The 21641-nt window shown below is 39.0% G+C and overlaps 1 protein-coding gene across 4 annotated transcripts in view; it reads right to left on the bottom strand.

The window, feature by feature from the left end:
- Window positions 1-2862: 2862 nt before the first annotated feature.
- JAKMIP2 (janus kinase and microtubule interacting protein 2) overlaps window positions 2863-21641 on the bottom strand; it is a 190351-nt gene continuing 171572 nt past the window's right edge. For 3 of the 4 annotated variants that reach the window (XM_070793781.1, XM_070793780.1, XM_070793778.1), the window contains 3 exons: window positions 13994-14059; window positions 10548-10618; window positions 2863-3397 (listed from right to left, as the gene is read on the bottom strand). In XM_070793781.1, the coding sequence (XP_070649882.1) occupies window positions 10568-10618; window positions 13994-14059 (117 nt within the window). In that variant the 3' untranslated portion in view covers window positions 2863-3397; window positions 10548-10567. The remainder of the gene's footprint in view (window positions 3398-10547; window positions 10619-13993; window positions 14060-21641) is intronic. The other variant, XM_070793779.1, reaches the window with a different exon arrangement.

The following is a 21641-nucleotide window of genomic DNA, read 5'->3' on the forward strand; positions in this document are numbered from 1 at the left end:
TTCACTATTGGCAAAAATTTCATTTATATGACATAAGTTAAAAGGGATTTTGTAGCTATTTTTAGCAAATTCTAGTGTTACCTAAAACAAAACTTGGGTGGTGTTAAAAAAAATTAGACAGCCAATTCAGCATCTGTTGATGCTTTCTGGTTTTACGGTCAAATATAGTCTTCAATTTCTTTTCCTTTTCTTGTGAAACTTCTCCTGTTCTGAATAGTTATGCTAAATTGGGGCTTTCATTTTATCTCAAACTATTTTTTAATGTTTTCAGTTATGTTTATTTTCCAAGAGATGAAGACTTTAGGAAAAGTTAAGTAAAATGAACCCTGAAGAATGCTGTTCTGATTGTTCCTCATTCATTGGCCAAACATGTCAGGATAGCTAAGATGAAGAAATTAGGTATTAAAAATTGGAATGGGGATCATCTGATCTCTGTAAGAAGTAGAGCCACAGTCAACCTCTCAACTGCTGAGACACTCTTTTTACTCTTGCTGATCATGACATGCAAAGGAAGCATTCATCTGGATATGGGTTATTTCCTTGGATCCACAAGTGACTGAAAAATACATGTACAATTTTGCTGATGATTTTTATAATCATGGAAATGCATAACAAAATACTTAGCTTTACTTAAAGATTTGTTAATTTTGAAGATCATGAGTAAAGTATGGTAAAAATACCATCTTTTAGCTTAAAATCTTAGAGAAACTTACTAACCTCCTTGATCTTAAGCAAAAAGAAAAAATTCCTTTTTTTTTCCCTTGCATTTTCCCTAAACATATCTAAAGCTGCTTAGATGGTCATCCCAGGGGATTGCTCTTGTATGACTTTGTGTATGTGACACAATCCAATTTATTGCAGATAAGGTACCTGATTAAGCTACATTATTTGAATAAATATTTCTCATCACCCAAACCATAGTCAGTGCTTGAATATAAAACTTAACCTACAAGTTTCTTGGTGGGGAAAGCAAGATGAAGAGGAAGGAAGTAGGCTTGGTGGAGCAGATGGAGTATGAATTTTCTCAGATGCACCCTGGGATGGCCAATGGAAGAGAAAAGTCATCTAAAATATGGGAGGGTAATTTATTCTCTTCCATACATTCTGAGATTTGAAAGTGTTGGGTCACAAACTGTGGTAGCACCCTTTTGTACATTGCTTGCACAGCGAACATACTCAGCATACTTAATATGGAAACTACCTGTTGAGCAGAGAATCCAGCAGAAGGATGGTTATATTGTACATCCCCAGTAGGACATCTACAATACCTCCCCCCAAATGAAAGGGATATCCATCAGACTAATTATGTGATACTCTCAGTTCACTCCAAACCTTAATTTCATGTCTGACTCTCTTATGATAAGGGAGGACTTCTGTATTATGGCATGCATATGCAGTAAGGAGAGCTAGAAGATGCTTATTGTTGAAATGACACATTCTTCTATCTTGTTAAATAGCATGAAATGATCTATTTACTATAGGTGATTAGAGCTCCTGGTTCTGGATCGCTCAATCTTTATTGCTAGTAATTGATGGGAAAGCTTCAGTACCGCGGTGCTTAGATTGAATGAAACTGAAGCACTATTTTATTACACAGGGGACTTTTTTTCTCAACAACACTAGAAAGTCAGATATAGCAGTCATCATAATTACAAAGCACTTTGTGCTACTTGAAGCACCTCTTGTTGCAGAATTGCAAGAAAGAAAGAAAAACCTTATGAAAAAGCATTTTAACCTCATTTTGCAGATGAGGAAACTGAGGCACAGAGAGGTTAAGTGACTGGGCCAAAGATACCTGGGTCAGCAGTAAATATAAGAACAAAAAGTGGGACCCCTGCATTGTAGCTCTAATTGTACTTTCTTCAGTTACTGTTCTGGCTTTAAAAATGTCAGCGCCAAAACTGAAGAGTAAGGTACTGAATCCACGTAGGGAAAGACTTGTGTAGCATTTCATAGAAAGAGTTTCTGGCTCCCTACACACATTCTTAATGCATGGGAATGCTGGCCCTGTAAATAAAATCTTGACAATTTGAAAAATTGAGGCTGTTCTGTTATCTACAGTAAATGAGGCTAAAATTAGCTTTTCAGGAACTTTTATTTGCTCTCAGAGCTGAATCCAAGACTCAGTATTACATAACTTAGGAAAAGTACCAGTCTTCTAATTGTCTATGGTACAAAATGACCTTATCAGTAACACAATGTTACTTTTATATAAAAAAGTAGAGCTACCTTGTTGCTGTCATATCTCTGGGAAAAAAAAAATTGTCTGTCTAAATGACAAGAGGTCAGAATGCTCTAAGCATATCAGGATACTTCTAAAAATAATCATATTTTCACTTAATAGTCACATCTCTGTGGAAAACTCATTTGTTGATAGAAGTTTACTTATCGCCTTTATTTGTATCAAATCACATGTTATTTGCAGGCAATTTTAAGCAGCCATTTGAAGACCAGTATTTTGGAAATGGAAAGATTCAGAGATGCCTCTGGCCCTATGGTCGGTGTCATTCTTAGACAGAACTAAGTCAGGGAGCTTGTGATCTAGAGCATCATCTTCTTAATTTTCAGTAAGAATGAGATCAGTTTGTTGTTCTTGGAGGACCACAGAAGGCCAAGGAAGCATCTGCTTTTATGCATCTTATGTTGCATTCGCCTGGATCCTTCACACTGGTTGCCAGTTTCGTCGGGGTCACTGCGATGCGCTTCTCATCTGTCATGTGTGGAATGCATTCCACACGCTCCACTGTTTGCAGAAAAACCGGACATTGTTTTTCTTCTCACTCACATTGCAGATGTCTCTGTTCCTGAGGTTTAAACAATAATAAAGACAGAAAAGCAAATCCCTGTAGTAAGAAACCAGACTTTTCAAATCAAACATTTTATTGTAAACAGCTCCTCATAGGTATTCCTCGTGCTTCGATCCCCACCCCCCTTATCTTTTTGTTTTGATTTTTTTTTTAAATGATGTTTATTTCAGGACTAGTATTTCCATGGGGTGTGGTGTTACATTAAAATGACCCCCCCTGCACAGCAGGGGTAGAATGTTTCTTTGTAACTTTGGTTCCATGCCCAAGACACATCTTTGCTTGATCTGCTGAAACTGTTTCCCTTGCTGAATCGTTTTTTTCACACAATATATGTCTATAGTTCTTTCCTTCTGGTTTGACATATACAGGTTTCGTTAAATGCAGCATATATTGTAGATTTTCAACAGGGTCATGTAGGAACTGTCAAGTAAGAAACCTTGAATAATGGCTTTAAAATACACAGGTGTAGTCCTGGCTACAGGATGGGTCTTAGCTTTTGATCTCTCTTTCACTGCTGTAAACATTTCTGCCATCTTTGAAGGTTTAGAAGTATTTGCTTTTCTGCGGTCTTATCCGTGTTTTCGGTTTCTCTGTAAAACAGAGGGAGAAATTCTTTAATCATCATTTCAGTCAATAGCTGAAACAGGAAAAAAAAAGCACAAATTATTTTTTTTAATTAAAAAAACCCCATTTTTTATTCTTTACCACCTCTTGAAACAGTATAATCTTGTGTGTGTTATGTAAAGAAAGTCTCTAAGCTTAATTGCTTTTCTTTAAAATGAGAGAACAGAAGTATCTATTTCAAGGGTTGCTGCAATGTAATGCATGTAAAGCAATGAACAATTCTTGTCTCATATTAAGTGGCCTGAAATATTAGCTATTATCAATATTGTCTTTTTCTCTAGGACTTTCTAAGCCAACACCTTCAGAAGTTCAACTAAGATATTACTTTAAGTTTAAAAAAATTTTTTGAAGTATAGTTGATTTACAATGTTGTATTAATTTATTCTGTACAGCAAAGTGACTCAGATGTATGTGTATGTATATCTATAATATATATACATACATATTTTATGTTCTTTCCCATTATGTTTTGTTACAGGATATTAAATATTGTTTGCTATGCTATATAGTAGGACCTTGTTGTTTACCCATCTTATATATAATAGTTTGCCTCTGCTAATCCCAAACTCCCATTCCTTCCCTCCCCTAATTACCAACCCCCTTGGGCAACCATAAGTCTGTTCTCTCTCTGAGTCTGTTTTTGTTCTGTAGCTTTGTTAATTTGCATTGTATTTTAGAATCCACATATAAGTGACATTATATGGTATTTGTCTTTTTCTTTCTGACTTACTTTGCTTAGTATGAGAATCTCTACGTCCATCCATGTTGCTGCAAATGGCATTATTTCATTCTTTTTGATGGTTGAGTAATATTCCATTGTGTATATATACCACATCTTCTTTATCCATTCATCTGTTGATGGACATTTACATTGCTTCCATATCTTGGCTATTGTAAATAGTGCTGCTCTCAATACTGGGGTTCATATATCTTTTTGACTTATAATTTTGTCTGGATATATGCCCAGGAGTGGGATTGTTGGATCATATGACAACTCTATTTTTAGAGGAATATTTTTACTGTTTTCCATAGTGGTTGTACCAATTTAAATCCCCACTAATAGTGTAGGCATGCATGCATACTCAGTTGCTAAGTTGTGTCCAACTCTTTGCGAACCCATGGACTGCAGCCCGCCAGGCTCCTCTGTCCATGGGACTTTCCTGGAAGGAATATTGGAGTGGGTTGCCATTTCCTCCTCCAGGAAAAGTATAAGAGGGTTCCTTCTTTGTCACATCCTTTCCAAAATTTGTTATTTGTAGACTTCTTAATGATGGACATTCTCATAGGTATGAGGTGGCACCCCATTGTAGTTTTGATTTGCATTTCTCTAATAATTAGTAATGTTAAGCATCTTTTCAAGTGCCTATTTGCAATTCATTTTCTTTGCAGAAATGTCTATTCAGATCTTCTGCCCATTTTCAATTTCTTTTTTGGGGGGCTATTGCTGTTAAGTTGTATGAGCTCTGTATATTTTGGAAATTAAGCCCTTGTTGGGAAAGACTGAAGGCAGGAGGAGAAGGGGATGACAGAGGATGAGATGGTTGGATGGCATCACCGACTCAATGGACATGAATTTGAGCAAGCTCCAGGAGTTGGTGATGGACAGGGAAGCCTGGCATGTTGCAGCCCATGGGGTCGCAAAGAGTCGGACACGACTGAGCGACTGAACTGAAATGAAGTCCTTGTTGCTCACATGAAATATTACTTTATAAGCAGGTTCACTGACTCACTTGTATGTCAAATTTTCTCTCCAACAACATTGTTTAATGGCAGACGGTCTCTATCCCCAAGTCCTGATCTGAGGATTCCCTGGGAATTTTGCTACACAGGTTTCCTGTTTGGTCCCAGAGTATCTCTGAAAAGACATTTCCCTGGACTGTGCCAGTCAATACTTATAGTCCCGTCCCTCTTTAATTCCGTGTATCTGGGTTTTCGCTTGGGTAGAAGCTTAGGACATAATCCACTCCTCTAATAAAAGCCAGAAAATGGCACAGAGGACATTTTATCATTTACTGCATAAGGACGTGAACTTTAGAGTCTGAATGGCATGGATGGAGAAAATAGAATTTCCATGAAAAAGCCATTTAACTTCTCCAAGGCTTAATTTCCCCATCTATAAAGTAAAGATACTAATTCTGTAGCAGAATTTAATGGTACTCCAGAAATGGTGACAAAGATGCAAAGTGGTGGAAAAGGAGGCATGTAGTATCTTAAGGATGCTTCCAGTTCACATACAGAGGCAAATCAGAGATTCAAAGAAATTTCTGCCACAGGTGCAAGTCACAAGTATTTGGAACTCATATTTGCAGAATCACCTGGTTCATTCCCAAAGGCCAGATCAGACTGAGATGAAAGAGCGACCAAGTCACAGAAGAGTGAGCAGGAAGGAAGTACAGAGATCGGGATGAGAGTATACTGTGGGAGGGAGGTATAGGTGCCAAAAAGGCATAGAGATTGGTGGTGCTGGCACAAAGGAGCGCATGCTCAGTTGCTTCAGTCATGGCCGATTCTTTGCAACCCCATGGACTGGTAGCCCCCAAGTTCCTCTCTCCATGGGATTTCCCAGGCAAGAATCCTGGAGTGGGCTTCCATTTCCTGCTCCAGGGGATCTTTCCTACCAGGGACTGAACCCAGATCTCCTAAACTGCAGGCAGATTCTTTACTGCCTGAGCCACCAGTTCAGCCCTATAGTATTCCCATGGTCCTCAGTAAAGAAGAGAACTAATCTGAGTGTGTATAAAGATGCATTAGGTGTGTGCATCTCTCTCTTCTCTGTATATGTATACACACATATAGTGTATTTTATATAAAATAAGTATGTAACAAAAGCATACTGCAAATAACCATACAAATATTTTTCCAATGTGATTTATATTCTGTTCTTAAACCAAAGACTAACTTAAATTATACATAAAGATAGCTACCTTAAAATGTGGACTCCGGGAGTTGGTGATGGACAGGGAGGCCTGGCGTGCTGCGATTCATGGGGTCGCAAAGAGTCGGACATGACTAGGCAACTGAACTGAACTGAACTGAACCTTAAAATGAAGTGATTTATGCTTCTTTGCTTTTAGCAATTATCTAAGTCAACCTCAGAAATAAATCTTAAATTCTGTTTCAAAGCACATATGCACTATTTCTTCCCATCACAACTAAAGTAAAGCCCATCATTTGAGGAAAATCATGTTGGCTTTAAAAAGCAAATGGACTTATAGGCAATCTCCCAGAATGTTACATTTCTGTAAATTGAGTATCTGTAAAAGGAACTATGAATTCTACAGCAAAGCCAGGTTTATTCAAACTGGCATTATGAATAACTGAAGTATTATCTAATAGGTCAGTATAGATGAGCAGTTTTCAGTGAGTTAAGGGTCAGTATTCTATAACTAAAACTGTAGAGAACACAAATTCACCTTTGATTCAGAAGCCACTTCTGGATATCACAGAGCCTCAGAGATTCTTTTGAATGTGTTGCCCTGTAGAGCTGAGCTTTGAGTTTATGACATGCTAAGTCAGCAAATACAGTTATGTCACTGCTGACTTTAGGACTCTAGTATCCAAGTACCTGCCGCCTTGTCTGTTGCACAGAAGACGCTCAGCATTATGTGTCAAGATCAAACAAACTCATAGAGAAAGAGATTGGATTTGTGGTTACCCGAGGTGAGGAGTAGAGGGAAGGGACACTGGATGAGTAGTCAAAAGCTGTTATACAGACTACCAGTCATAAGATAAATAAGTACTAGGGATATTATGAACAACACGACAAATATAATTTATGTGATTATACGTTATATATGAAAGTTGTTAAGAGAGCAAATCCTAAGAATACTCATTGCAATAAAAACACTTTCTATTTCTTTAATTTTGAAGATGTTCAGTAAATTTACTGTGGTAGTTATTTCACAATGTATGTAAATCAAATCATTACACCATATACCTTAAACTTATACAGTGCTGTATGTCAATTATATCACAATAAAACTGAAAGGAAAAAATGAATGCATGAAGCACATGGTATCTCCTGAAACTATGTGGGGTTCCCCTTTGCTGTGCTTAGTCACTCAGTCATGTCCGACTCTTTGCGACCTCATGGACTGTAGCCCACCAGGCTCCTTTGTCCAAAGGAGTTCTCCAGGCAAGAATACTGCAGTGAGTTGCCATGCCCTCCTCCAGGGGATCTTCCTAACCCAGGGATTGAACCCAGGTCTCCCTCATTGCAGGCAAATTCTTTACCAACTGAGCCACCAGGGAAGCCCAAGAATACTGGAGTGGGTAGCCTATCCCTTCTCCAGGGGAACTTCCTGATCCAGAAATCGAACTGGGGTCTCCTGCACTGCAGGTGGATTCTTTACCACCTGAGCTACCAGGGAATCCTTTAAGGTAAAAGTCCCAGTCTAATGCATGGGACTGAGCTATTTAGTCAGCAACCACTGAAAGCACCTTCAGTGAAGTACCTTCTTGGGAGCCTGCAACAGCTTCTAGATCATCCTTGACAAAAATGACTTAGGTAATTGCTAAAAGGAAAGAAGCATAAGTCATTTCATTTTAAGGTAGCTATCTTTATATGTAATTTAAGTTAGTCTTTGGTTTAAGAACAGAATAGAATATAAATCATTAATAGGACAAATATTTGTATGGTTATTTACAGTATGCTTTTGCTACCTGCTAATAAGTGAAGCCCTTTTCTTCCTTACTTCCTCCTTCCTCTGTCTCACTTGCTTTGGGCATATAAGTAGAAATAATCAGCTGCCAGTAATGCCTTACTCACTTGTATTATTTAAATCCAGATTATTATCTGAAGAGAAGGGATGAAAAGGTAACTACTCACTTTGGTTTAGTTCTTAAACTATTGTACTTGGCAGTACTAGAGGTTTTATTTTCAAACTTGTATATTTGCAAACTCAGTACAGTGATAGCCAACTTTTTTTTCATAATAATAGCTAAGAGTTGCTGATTACTGAACCATGTGCCAGTCAATGTGGCAAATTCTTTATAAGCATAATCTTATTTAATTCTTTCAACACAATACCATGATGTAGTTAATATAGTCACAATCATTTTATGGAACAGGAAATCTAATTTTGGTCTAAACCTACCATGACACACTAGTATATGGCAGGATTAAAACTTAACAGTATATTTAACTTCAAAGCCATACATGTTAAACTACTCAGACTTTTTCCTGTATACATTTTATATTATCCAGATTCACGGTACCAGGAATTTGTTATATAATTACTATTAATTATAATTATATTTTTTTCATTTGACCACTCCAAAGTGTCAATTATGAGCTACTCTAGAGGAAAAGCAAATCAAATTTTGTATATCCCTCAAAAAAATGGGGAAAAGGTATGGGGGATGAGCATACAGCAATTTTAAATCCCAAGAGCTATGTAGTAGTATACAGATCATAGAAGACACCTCTGAATGCTGATATAAATATACACGTAAGTGATGCTCAGAATGTGAGAGAAAGCCCTCTTCCATGTGTGAGGCACAACGGGGTTAAAAGTGGACTCTGGCATGCGGCTGCCTGGGTAGAAATCCTACACCTGTCCGCTGTAGCTATGTGGTCCTAGGAAAGTCACATGCTGTAGTTTCTCCAATTGCAAAAAAAAAAAAAAAAGAAAGAAAAGCAATACCTACTGGCTAGAGGGGTTTGTGAGGATTAATGTATCTATTACTTAGAACAGCATCTACATTGTAGCTGTTAGTCATTATTGATATTAATGTTCAAACTTACTCCTTTTCTAGCTAGTATTTACAAGTTTACGAGGTTTGATTTTTCTTCCCTACACCCCCATGTAGTACTTGTGCCTCACTGAACTTTATTTGCCTCGTTGATTAATTGTTATTTGGGGGTGGGAACTGCTTGTTTTCTGATGCTCTGGCCATTTTGATCCTTTTCTAGAGAACTTTGCCCATATTTCTTTAGATATTCTCATTCAGTTTAAGAGACTAAGTGCTCTTTTTTATGTGCTGCAAGGCTACTACTCTTCTTGTCAGATAAAGGATAATTTTCAGTCTTAAAAGAAAATCTTTTGGAGTAAGGAATAAAGCCAGGGAATTGGTCCTATAAGGATACCACTTGATGGGCATTTCCCTCTACTTCTTTCTTGGGTCAGGTCATGCTTTCCTGTTCAACATCCAGGTAACAAAGCTGATACCCACAGAGACAGAAAGCATCTCTCTTCCATTTTTCAACTTGTTATAGAATGTTAAGTAACATGGGGTGGGAAAAGATCCTTGTATAATATAACTTAATAAGATAACCAAAGTAGACACAGACCGTGGTAAACGGATTTAGAACAGCAGGTAGCCCTTCTTTATTTTTAAGTAATGGTGTTAAGGTTTGTGCTTTCTCTACCTGGGTAGACATTAGAATCACCTGGTTAGCTTCTTAAAAATATAGATCAATCTTATTCTCCACTTCTCTCATCCTCTGTCTCATCTCCATGTCCGGTAATCTGCTTCATTAAATTGGTAGTAAGGCTTTGAATTCTTTATTTTTACAAGAATTGGGAATCACTGTCTAAGATTCTTTTTACTTACATCCACTTATAAGAAATGGATCTGATAATATAATAATATTGAGTCTTCTTTTTTTTCCCTAAATTGACATTGAAAACTATCTTATTTGAAAACAAGATCCAATTTTCCTAAATATCCTGTTTTCCTGAATTCTGATGAAAATGAACTAGGAGAAAGGGTTAAAAAAAATCAGTCATTTTAACTTGTTAGATTTATAGGAGCACAATTTTCAAGCTGGAGGAGACACTGAAAACCTACTCCTGTTTTTTCACTTTGTAGATACAGAAGTGACTCTTTGAGTGTAATGAGAGGCTACAATGAGAATTCCGAGATTCATAGACATCACGACTTTCCAAAGCAAGACACTTAGCTAGGAAAAGATTCTTGACTTTCACCATGCTTCATTTCTTTAATAATCACCCAAATGGACTGGATTGATTTCTCATTTTATGGCATTTAAGATTGGCATTTAAATACCAAATGTATTTGTTTTTTTTTTTAACATGAGCATACTAACATGCTAGCATTCTTCTTATCAAATAAGTCTTAGAAGCACATTTTGAGAATTAAATGGAGTCTTACCTGTAAGAGGCACCTTGACATCAAGGCCATAGAATAAAGGCAAGAGAGAAGAACAAGAATAGAAACAGAAACTGCAGAAGAAAAAGAAGAGGATTATGTAAATCTGAATTTCTGTAGTGCAATTCAGGTTGTATAAAACCTCAGCTTTTCCATATTGCTCAAATCTGATCATTTCTCACATACACACAAAGTACCTTTTATTTACAAAAACCATACCTTTTATTTCTTCACTGGTAAAGCAATACAATGAATAACTGGTGTTCAGCTAACATCAACTGATACATTTTAGAATTCTGAGAGGGTCTTACAGATAATTGGTCTAAGCTCCGAATTTTATAAGTGAGGAAAATAAACAGAGAGCAGTTAATCAACAGACTAATTGCATACAATTTGATGGTACTGTGAAGCCTAGAGCTTAGACCTCCCGAGTCCTAATCTGCTATGTGTTATTATCTCTATTTTTAATGTGTGAGAGTGTAATTAAAAGTGATCAAAGTGTATGCTTTATCACTCAACACTATCACTATTTGGTTACTATGGCAGAGCAGGAAGAATATTACTTTGCAGGGTAAACATATGATTGCTTATCCATGGTGGGCACTCCTAGAAGGGAAATGGAACAGTATTAGTAATTACATTGGGGTACCAGGCATAACCTAGGTCTGTCCTGGGTGAGTGAGGGTATGTGGTCCTCCCACTGGTGTGAACTACGCTTCTACATCAGAGATAGCTTCAGACAGTGAACGTATGCTGTTGCTCCAGCTTGTCATGCTTCTGAGATAGATATCTCCTTATTTGACTCACAGAAGTTAAACAGAGTCCGAGCTGTCTCTCTCCACCAAGAACCTTCACCAGAGAAGAAAAAACTTGGATGGAAAACATGCTTTGTGTAGCACTGGTTGAAAACCAACTGTATAATAAAATCTTGTAGGTCAGATCAGTTTTCTCAAATACTGATTTCCTTGGGGATTTACTCTTACAGAGTCATGAAGTCTTTTGGCTTGTTAAAACCCTTCAGGAGCATTCTGTTGGACATGATAGTTTTGAATAGGTCCTGTATGGTAGTCTCATATTGGGCATATTATTTGCCTACTTCCTTTAATGGCATTGCTCACAAGGCTCTTGCTTCATGGTGGCAAAATTGCATGAACAAGTTATAAACATGGTGTGAAGAGCTATGTATTAGTGACCAGTCTAATAGAATGAGGAGCAGACACTCTTTTCTTTTTCCCATTCCTTGAAGATGTGTAGTGACAGGATGTCACCTGTAGTGAGAGTGGATGAAGGAGGGGAATGGAAGGCTTCCACAATTCCCATGAGATGGTCAGGTATCAGGGCTACCTTTCTGGGCATAAGGGATGCTTATCACTTGATTTACAATACGAGTCTAAATTCTATGTCACATGGTGGGCAGGCTGTGGGCCTCAGGGTCAGACACCTGACCTCTGCTTTTGATTTGCCATGGATGGATTATATGATTTTGTAAAGTTGTTTAATGTCTCTGAGCCATTTTTTCATTATCTGTATAAAAAGGGAACATAATATCTGATGTGTCTGTCTCAATAATCAGGAGAATCAAATGAGATGATGAATCTGGCAGTGCCTTGGATAAAGTGAAGAGCAGCATGTAGGAAGCAATTTAGCTGTGTGTGTGAGAATTGAGGACAAAGAAGGAATATTGTATGTGTCCTGAGGGGGTGGTCACGTACCCCACAGGAAAGAATGAAGACTATCTCTGACATAAGTGATCGTTAGCCTTTTTACTATGCTTGTGGATAAGCAGAATTGAGGTCAAGTGAATAGAAGTTGCTTTAACAACCTCATCTCTCATTCAAACCTCTAATCAGAAACCAACTGGATTGCCTTTGAAATGGCTTAGTTTAGTACTACATATGGAATTTGCTGATTTAATAGCTAAATAATCCTCATTTTCTGTTAAGTACATTAACCTATTATAAATATTTAGGAAGTTCAGACCTGTAGAATGAAAAGTTCACCTACTTCAGCTAGGGTGGCGACATAACTAGATATAAAAATAATTCCTTTTTCTGTTTTCCGTAAGTTATATGGGACTGAACTGAGTGAAGTTACTGGGGCAGAGCTGTCTTCTCTGCAATTTCCTCCCGGAGCCACTCCAGGACTGAGTGACTAGGACAAGGGTAGCCATTCAAACACATGGGAAATGGAAGGCATCAGTGGTGTCCTTTGACAGCCATGGAAACTGTGGATAATCCCTGCCTTCTGTGGGTCTTTCTGCCAAACAGTAGGAAACCAGATTCAGCTTTTAGCTTATTACACTTTGCCTTTGCCTCATTTAATCCCACAGAACTAAATAGCACAGTTCAGAAATGAGGAAAATTCAAACTTACAAGCTTACATAAGATATGCACTCCACATTTAGAAATTTTAAAAATTATACTTTAATTTGACTTATACTTTCTTAGCGTTTCCTAAGTTTCATGTAAGTGACTTCATTTTTTCCCTCATGGAACAGATGAGAGGAGATGAGGGAGAGTGTTACCACCCCTATATTGTAGATACAGCTTACACATGGTGGGTAAAGTCACTTACCCAAGCTTAAATAAATACATGAAGACTCAGCCTACATAAGAATCTAGGGGTCTGATTGTTTGGCTACTGGACCTTACCAACTTCCTCTGAGAAGGACAACTATAAAAGCAATTTGGGATGAACCAAATTCTAATCATTATCTTGGAAATGGCGGGTGGTTTACTATTTGCTCCTTGGGTGCCCATGGAAGATACTGCAAAACAACCATGATTTTTTGCAACACAGGGGTTCAGGCAGCTACTTCCAGTCAATGAGATCAGAACTCCAGAGAATGCCTCTTGCCATCTCTGCTGTGTCCCTCCTCAGGCCCAGGGGGCTCCTGGCATATGAGGCAGGACAATTTTGTGTTAATTATGCAAGACTGGCAAACTCACTGCAGCCAAGCAGCACCCCTGTGCTAGTCCTCTCCCTTCTTCCAGAGCACACACATTTCCAAATGCCATCTTTACTCCCCAGGAGTGTTGGCTGACTAGGAAGAAGCAGTTCTTCTTTAGGACCACTGGGGAAATGACATGACGGCAAAATTTTCATGTGTCAATCTAAATTTCTGAACACATTATTTCAAAAAGGAAGGGGAAAGCAGAGTAATAAAACTAGAAGAAACTTTTGGAAAAGATGTGAAGATGGGAAAGGGAAAACTGAGGAAAGAAAACACTTACAGAAAAGAACAGGAATCAAAACAAAAGACAAAAATGTATAACTGAAAGCAGATGTTTTGCCAGAACCCTGGTGCCTGACTACAGGCAGAGCTTAACTATACCTGCCTACACACAACACACAATAGCTGAGAAGAAGGAAAACACAGCGAATGAAACCAAGACTACTGTCTGATCTAAAAAATAAAGATTGAAATACACACTGACGTTCACACATACCTTTTCTTCTAGGTCCTTTATCTGTCTTTTCTGGATGTCTGTTTTATCTTCTAAGTCACGAATTCTCTGCAAAAAGGGGAAAAAAACCCAAATGCTTTACACGGTGTTAAGTTAAACAAGACCATTCATCAACCTAAAACACAGAACTTCCCATAAAAACATTAGCATCTGGAAATGTCATGTATACATTTTTCTATACGCAGTGGGTTATTGCATATTTCAAAAATTGCCTATACTCATATTCAAAATGATTGTCATTGACTGTATTTTAAAAATATTTGCCATCCTTTTTCCTCTGGGTCAATCTATCTCTGCAGACCTCTTCCCTGTGACAGAGGTATGGTTCTCACCCCACTGTCCTTGAGCTTGGTCAGTAGACCTGTTTTGGCCAGTGGAACATGAGTTGGGAATGAGATGTGGGAAAGTCACCTCTTAGTGGAGACAGCTGTGTGTCCCAGAGCTACAGAGAAAGAAAGACACTTTGTTGTAAACCATTTGGATTAAGGTTTTTGATTGTTTATTGCCTCATTTAAAAATGGCTAAAAGTGGCTCACACAAATGCCATTAGTTGCTGTTCTACTTTTTTTTCAACCTTATTTCAAATTTGTTTCAGGGTATGATCTTCTCATAAAACCAAACTGATCAATTTTCATAAAACAAAATTAGAGACTACACTTCAAAAAAAAAAAATCCAAAGAAGGAACTGATAACTTAGGGGAAAAAACAAACATTACAAGAATAGCACAAGCAATCCTGAAGATAAAAAATGCTCAGACATGTCTTTGAAATTACAGTAAACTATAACAAAATTTCAGTAATTTGAATAGCACAGATTTGAAATCAACATTACATAGACACTAATTTGAAAGTGACAGAGGAGAATGAAAATGTTGGCTTAAAGCTCAACATTCAGAAAACAAAGATCATGGCATCCGGTCCCATCACTTCATGGCAAATAGATGGGGAAACAGTGGAAACAGTAACAGACTTAATATTTTTGGGCTCCAAAATCACTGCAGATGATGACTGCAGCCATGAAATAGAAAGACGCTTACTCCTTGGAAGAAAAGTTATGACCAACATAGACAGCATATTAAAAAGCAGAGACTTTACGTTGCCAACAAAGGTCTGTCTAGTCAAGGCTATGGTTTTCCCAGTGGTCATGTATGGATGTGAGAGTTGGACTATAAAAAAGCTGAGGGCCGAAGAATCGATGCTTTTGAACTGTGGTGTTGGAGAAGACTCTTGAGAGTCCCTTGGACTGCAAGGAGATCCAACCAGTCCATCCTAAAGGAGATCAGCCCTGGGATTTCTTTGGAAGGACTGATGTTGAAGCTCAAACTCCAATACTTTGGCCACATGATGCAAAGAGCTGACTCACTGGAAAAGACCCTGATGCTGGGAAATATTGAGGGCAAGAGGAGAAGGGGATGACAGAGGATAAGATGATGGGATGGCATCACTGACTCAACGGACCTGAGTTTGAGTAAACTCCGGGAGTTGGTGATGGACAGGGAGGCCTGGCGTGCTGCAGTCCCTGGGGTTGCAAAGAGTAGGACACGACTGAGCGACTGAACTGAACTGAACTGAACTGAATTTGTAAGTGAATAAAAGTTTTCAAATTTCCTTCTGACAAATTAAAGGCCTTCGTGCTGTGATTCATGGGGTCGCAAGGAGTCGGACACGACTGAGCGACTAAACTGAACTGAATACATTCATAGCATAGGGTTACACAGTGTAGGCTTGTAATTTAGTGCCTCTTTTGGGAATAATTAGAAAATGGAGAACTGGAGTCCAAGAAGAAAACAATGGAAGCTAAATGATGTGATAACATAGAAAGACCAGTTTTTACAGCGCAACATGGGGAGACAAAAACGTAAGCTGGAACAAAGAACAGTTGAACTCGGAAACTATATCCCCTCTCTCTGAACAGTGGTTCTCAACTAGGGGTGATTTTGCACCCCAGGTGACATTTGGCAATATCTGGACATTTTTAAGTTAGTTAAAGTGATTTTAGTATATTCACAAAGTTGTGCAACCATCACCAAAAATTATCCAGACAGTTTTAAATCACATGTGATCACCAGTGACAACCAGCATCTAAGGGGCAGAGGCCAGGAATGCTCTAAATATCCTGCAGTACACAGATCACTCCCCGCCAACTTCCACCAAGAGGAATCATCAGACCCAAAATGTCAGTCAGGCTGAGATTGAGAAATCCTGCTTTAAACGAAAGGGGGTGAGGTTTCTGCAGGAGAGGAGGGTGTGTTTTTTTAGAAGGACTGTAAAATTATGTGACAATGAATGCTGATGTGTGTGATAATGAATGACAAATAAATGTGTGTGATGTGTGTGTTTGTATGTATTTCCACAGTGCTGCTTATGCTCCAAAGCTACACAGTGAAAGAATAAACTTGTTAGATATTTCTACCTTGAGCGTGCAAGTATTTTCTTGATATAGTCTATTGGATGTGGAGGCAAGCCGTACATCAATTAAATCATGGGCATGAGAGATTAGTGTAGTGTCTACTCAGCCTCCAAGTCTGTGCTTGCTGGGCACCTGCTTAAATGTTCAGGATTGTGTTGGATGTAATGGAGAACACAAGCAAGGTGTCACGTAGTTCCTGATCTCAAAGAACCATCACATCCAGATGGGGAGATAAAAATGGAAAACACAGGAAAAAACAGATTATGTAGAAAGGGAAAACAGGGCAAAACTAAGCATAATTTCATCACCAATCTCTAATACCTCGTACAGTGCTTAGTTGTACAAAGGAGCTGCCTATACATATGTATTAAATGAGTTAGGTTTGCTCCATTGTGTGCTGTGGGCTTTATTTATTTTTCCTTTCCAACTTTTCCCAGACTGCCATCTGATCTAAGAGCAAACCCTGTAGAGTCCAAAGCAGATCTCTTTTCTACCAAGTAGGAAACTTTCTACTGCTCTGAAGTATACCAAGTCCCCCATCAGAACTGTGAGAGGTTACTGCCTGCTCTTCCTGCTTCTGATCTTCTCCATCCTACACCCATCTACAGCAGCCAGTATAAACTCTTAGAATGGGAAATGGTAGGCTTCCTTGGCAGTCCAGTGGTTAAGATTCTGTGCTTCCAATGCAAAGGGTGTGGGTTCGATCCCTGGTCAAGAACTAAGATCCCATATGCCACGTGCCACAGCCAAGAAAATATCACACACACACAAAATAAAGAATGTGAAATGATCACAGCAGTCCTTGAGCTTTAAGGGGCAAGGAAGAGGAAGAAGGGAGAGTCAGCCAAGTTGCCCTTAGAATAAAACCCGAACTTCGTCAGGCCCAGCTCGATCTAGCCCTGTCTTACCTCTACAGATTCACCTCACAGTCACCTTTCTTCAGCTCCACGACCTCCTGCCATATTGGCCTTCTCTATGCTCCTTGAATATCCCAAACATTCCCACAATAGAGACTTAGCCCCTGCTGATCCTAAATTCTGGCCACCTTGCCAAGATCTCTGTGTGGCTGACTCTTTGGGATTTCAGCATCTTCAGACCAGCCAGTTTAGAGTGGTTAATCCTACTCCCAAGCTCGCTCTCTCACACACAGCACACACAGAGAGACGCATGCATGTGTCTTCAGAGCACTCTCTGAAACTGCCTTGGCTGGTGCTTGTTTGCCTTGTCACTCTGTCTCTCTTCACCTGCAGGACACGTGAGAGAAGTGACCTTTATGTCTTTGTCCGACATCACATTCCCAGCACCCAGCACAGGCAGGCCCTCAGTAACTGGTCTTGAACGAGTGTATAAAAGGGTATGGGATATATATATTTTTTCAGTAATAAGTGATCCATTGTTTTCATCTGGGAGAGCATCCTGCAGGAGATAGACCTTACACTGGGATTAGAAAAATGAGAACATTTGGATAAATGCAGCCGACTTTGAAGGGCATTTGGGGGTCAGTAGTCAGGCAAACGAAGGCTTAGAAGTGGAAAATCATAGCCTCAAGGGTAAAGGAAGAGTTCTGCACAAATAGAGGAACGTAAGCTCTGGAGATCGTCTTAAATCCAGTTTTTAGGGGAGGGGTAGCCAGCTACTGACTACCTCCTCGGAGAAGACAATGACAACGCACTCTGGTACTCTTGCCTGGAAAATCTCATGGACGGAGGAGCCTGGTAGGCTGCAGTCCATGGGGTCGCTAAGAGTCGGACACAACTGAGTGACTTCACTTTCACTTTTCACTTTCATGCATTGGAGAAGGAAATGGCAACCCACTCCAGTGTTCTTGCCTGGAGAATCCCAGGGACGGGGAAGCCTGGTGGGCTGCTGTCTATGGGGTCGCACAGAGTCGGACATGACTGAAGTGACTTAGCAGCAGCAGCAGCAGCAGCAGCCAGCTACTGAAGGACCTAGAGATTTCTGCATGACTAGACTCAACTGGAAAGTGGGATCATGGAAGCTTTTGAGGAAGAAGGTACCATCAGAAAAGGTGAGAAGGACAAGGAAAACCCCAGCGTTTTCAGCCTGAGTGCTTTGAGATATGGTAGTTCCACTAAACAAGACAGGCAGATGGGGAGAGAAGAGAGAAGCAAAGATAAGAACGCGTGTTCAGGTATGTTTCGCATGAGTTCACTTTGAAACATTCAAACAGAAATGTCTAGTAAGTGGTTAGTGATAGGTTGTATAATTTAGACTGCCTTGCAAATTTACGTATGACAAATCCTGTCCAATGTCTCCTGGAATAACTCTCTCAAATCAAAGCTACTGATTGAAAGGGAAAAAAAAGAGTAATAAATAACTGGAAAGGCATATTCTAATGAATATCTGTTGGGGAGACAGAAAATGTCAATGAAATTATGAGACTTAAAAATTTGTTGTTGTTGTTCAGTTGCTCTGATGTGTCTGACTCTTTGTGACCCCCTGGACTGCAGCATGCCAGGCTTCCCTGTGCTTCACCATCTCCTGGAGTTTGCTCTAACTCAAGTTCATGGAGTTGGTGATGCCTTCCAAACATTTTGTCCACTGTTGTCTCCTTCTCCTCCTGCCTTCTATCTTTCCCAGCATCAGGGTCTTTTCAAATGAGTCAGTTCTTTGCATCAGGTGGCCTAAGTATTGGAGCTTCAACTTCAGCATCAGTCTTTCCAATGAATATTCAGGACTTATTTCCTTTAGGATTGACTGGTTGGATCTCCTTGCAGTCCAAGGGTCTCTCAAGAGTCTTCTCCAACACCACACAGTTCAAAAGCATCAATTCTTCAGTGTTCAGCCTTCTCTATGGTCCATACATGACTACTGGAAAACCACTGCTATGAATATACAGATCTTTGTCAGCAAAGTAATGTCTCTGCTTTTTAATACCGTAAGTTTGTAACAGCTTTTCTTCCAAGAAGCAAGCATCTTTCAATTACACGGCTGAGGTCACCATCTGACTTTGATTACCATCTTTGAACACCATCTGATACTGTAGCCCAAGAAAATAAAGTCTGTCATTGTTTCCATTGCTTCCCCATCTATATGCCATGAAGTGATGGGACAAGATGCCATGATCTTTGTTTTTTGAATGTTGAGTTTTAAGCCAGCTTTTTCACTCTCCTCTTTCACTTTCATCAAGAGGCTCTTTTGTTCCTCTTCACTTTCTGTCATAAGAGTGGTGGCATCTGTATATCTGAGGTTATTGACATTTCTCTTGGCAATCTTGATTCTAGCTTATGATTCACCCAGTCTGGCATTTCACATGATGTACTCTGCATATAAGTTAAATAAGCAGGATGACAATATACAACCTTGATGCACTCCCTTTCCAATTATGAACCAGTCTGTTTTTCCATGTTCAGTTCTAACTGTTGCTTCTTTATCTGCATACAAGTTTCTCAGGAGGCAGGTAAGGTGGTCTGATACTTCCATTTCTTTAAGAATTTTCCACAGTTTGAGGTGATCTACACAGTCAAAGGCTTTAGTGTAGTCAATGAAGCAGAAGTAGATGTCTATCTGGAATTCTCTTGGCTTTTCTATGATCCAGTGAAAGTGAAAGTTGCTCAGTCATGTCCAACTCTTTGAGACTGCATGGACTGCTCCTCTGTCCATGCAATTTTCCAGGCAAGAATATTGGAGTGGGTTGCCATTTCCTTCTCCAGAGGATCTTTCCGACCCAGGGATGGAACCTGGGTCTCCTGCATTGCAGGCAGAGTCTTTACCATCTGAGCCACCAGGGAAGTGCTACAGTCCAATGGAAGTTGGCGATTTGATCTCTGTTTCTTCTGCCTTTTCTAAATCCAGCTTGTACCTATGGAAGTTCTTGGTTCACATACTATTGAAGCCTAGCTTGGAGGATTTTGAGCATTACTTTGCTAGCATGTGAAATGAGTACAATTGTGCAGTAGTTTGAACATTCTTTGGCAATACCCTTCTTTTGGACCGGAATGAAAACTGAACTTTTCCAGTCCTGTGGTTACCACTGAGTTTTCCAAATTTGTTGGCATACTGAGTGCACCACTTTAACAGCACCATCTTTTAGGATTTGAAATAGCTCAGCTGGAATTCCATCACCTCCACTAGCTTTGTTCGTGATGATACTTTCTAAGGTCCATTTGACTTCACACTCCAAGATGTCTAGCTCTAGGTGAGTGATCACACCATTGTGGTTATCTGGGTCATCAAGATCTTTTTTGTATAGTTCTTCTGTGTATTCTTACCACCTCTTCTTGATATCTTATGCTTCTTTAGGTCCAGACCATTTCTGTCCTTTATTGTGTCCATCTGTGCATGAAATGTTCCCTTGGTATCTCTAATTTTCCTGAAGAAATCTCTAGTCTTTCCCCTTGTATTGTTTTCCTCTATTTCTTTGCACTGTTCACTTAGGAAGGCGTTCTTATCTCTCCTTGCTATTCTTTAGAACTCTGCATTCAGATGGATATATCTTTCCTTTTCTCCTTGGTAAAAGGCAACAGAAACTTAAAATTATAATGCACCTAACAGCTCAGACCAGATTAACTTAAATGGAACCTTCTCTTTTGGAAGTACCTTAGCTGATTGAAGAGACACTTAAAAGCATTGACAAAGTTTTAATCATAAATACATTTAGATAACTATTTGTCCATCTTAAAAATAAACACTTCTACAGTTCTATGACACACCTCCCACTTTGCTGAAATTAATTAAATGCTATTGCATTCAAAAAAATATTTATCTAGAGGATAAGTTCATTCCCTTAGAGAAGCAATGATTCTATTGAGTCTATTATTAAATGCTTTAAAAACTCTCTTCAGAGTTGAAATCCAAAACTTTATGATGGAATCTCAAGAAACCAATGCACATGTTTATTATCTTTGGAACAAAATGGCTTCAGAGTTTCCTGTTAACTTGGGAAATTTATTAGCCTATAAAGATCCACAAAATTCTTGGCTACAACTGAAGTGTGATAAATGTCATGTTCCTTATAAACTGTTCTTACTGGTGTCATAAAATAACCCCTGTTCCTTTTCTACTCACCTTGATCTCTAATGACCACATGATTCTCACCTCTTGTATAGCCCATCTGGATTTCATACCAGTTGCTTATTACAGCTTATGAGTACCAAGTACACTAGCCTGGAACTTTCAATTCTGGAATTATTACAGAATCTGCTTTTTGACCAGGACCCTAGTCTTTGCCTGCCAAGGTCTGATATGAACAAATAGTTG

This window comes from Bos indicus, chromosome 7 (genome assembly GCF_029378745.1).
Source record: "Bos indicus isolate NIAB-ARS_2022 breed Sahiwal x Tharparkar chromosome 7, NIAB-ARS_B.indTharparkar_mat_pri_1.0, whole genome shotgun sequence".
In the NCBI taxonomy this organism is placed as follows: domain Eukaryota; kingdom Metazoa; phylum Chordata; class Mammalia; order Artiodactyla; family Bovidae; genus Bos; species Bos indicus.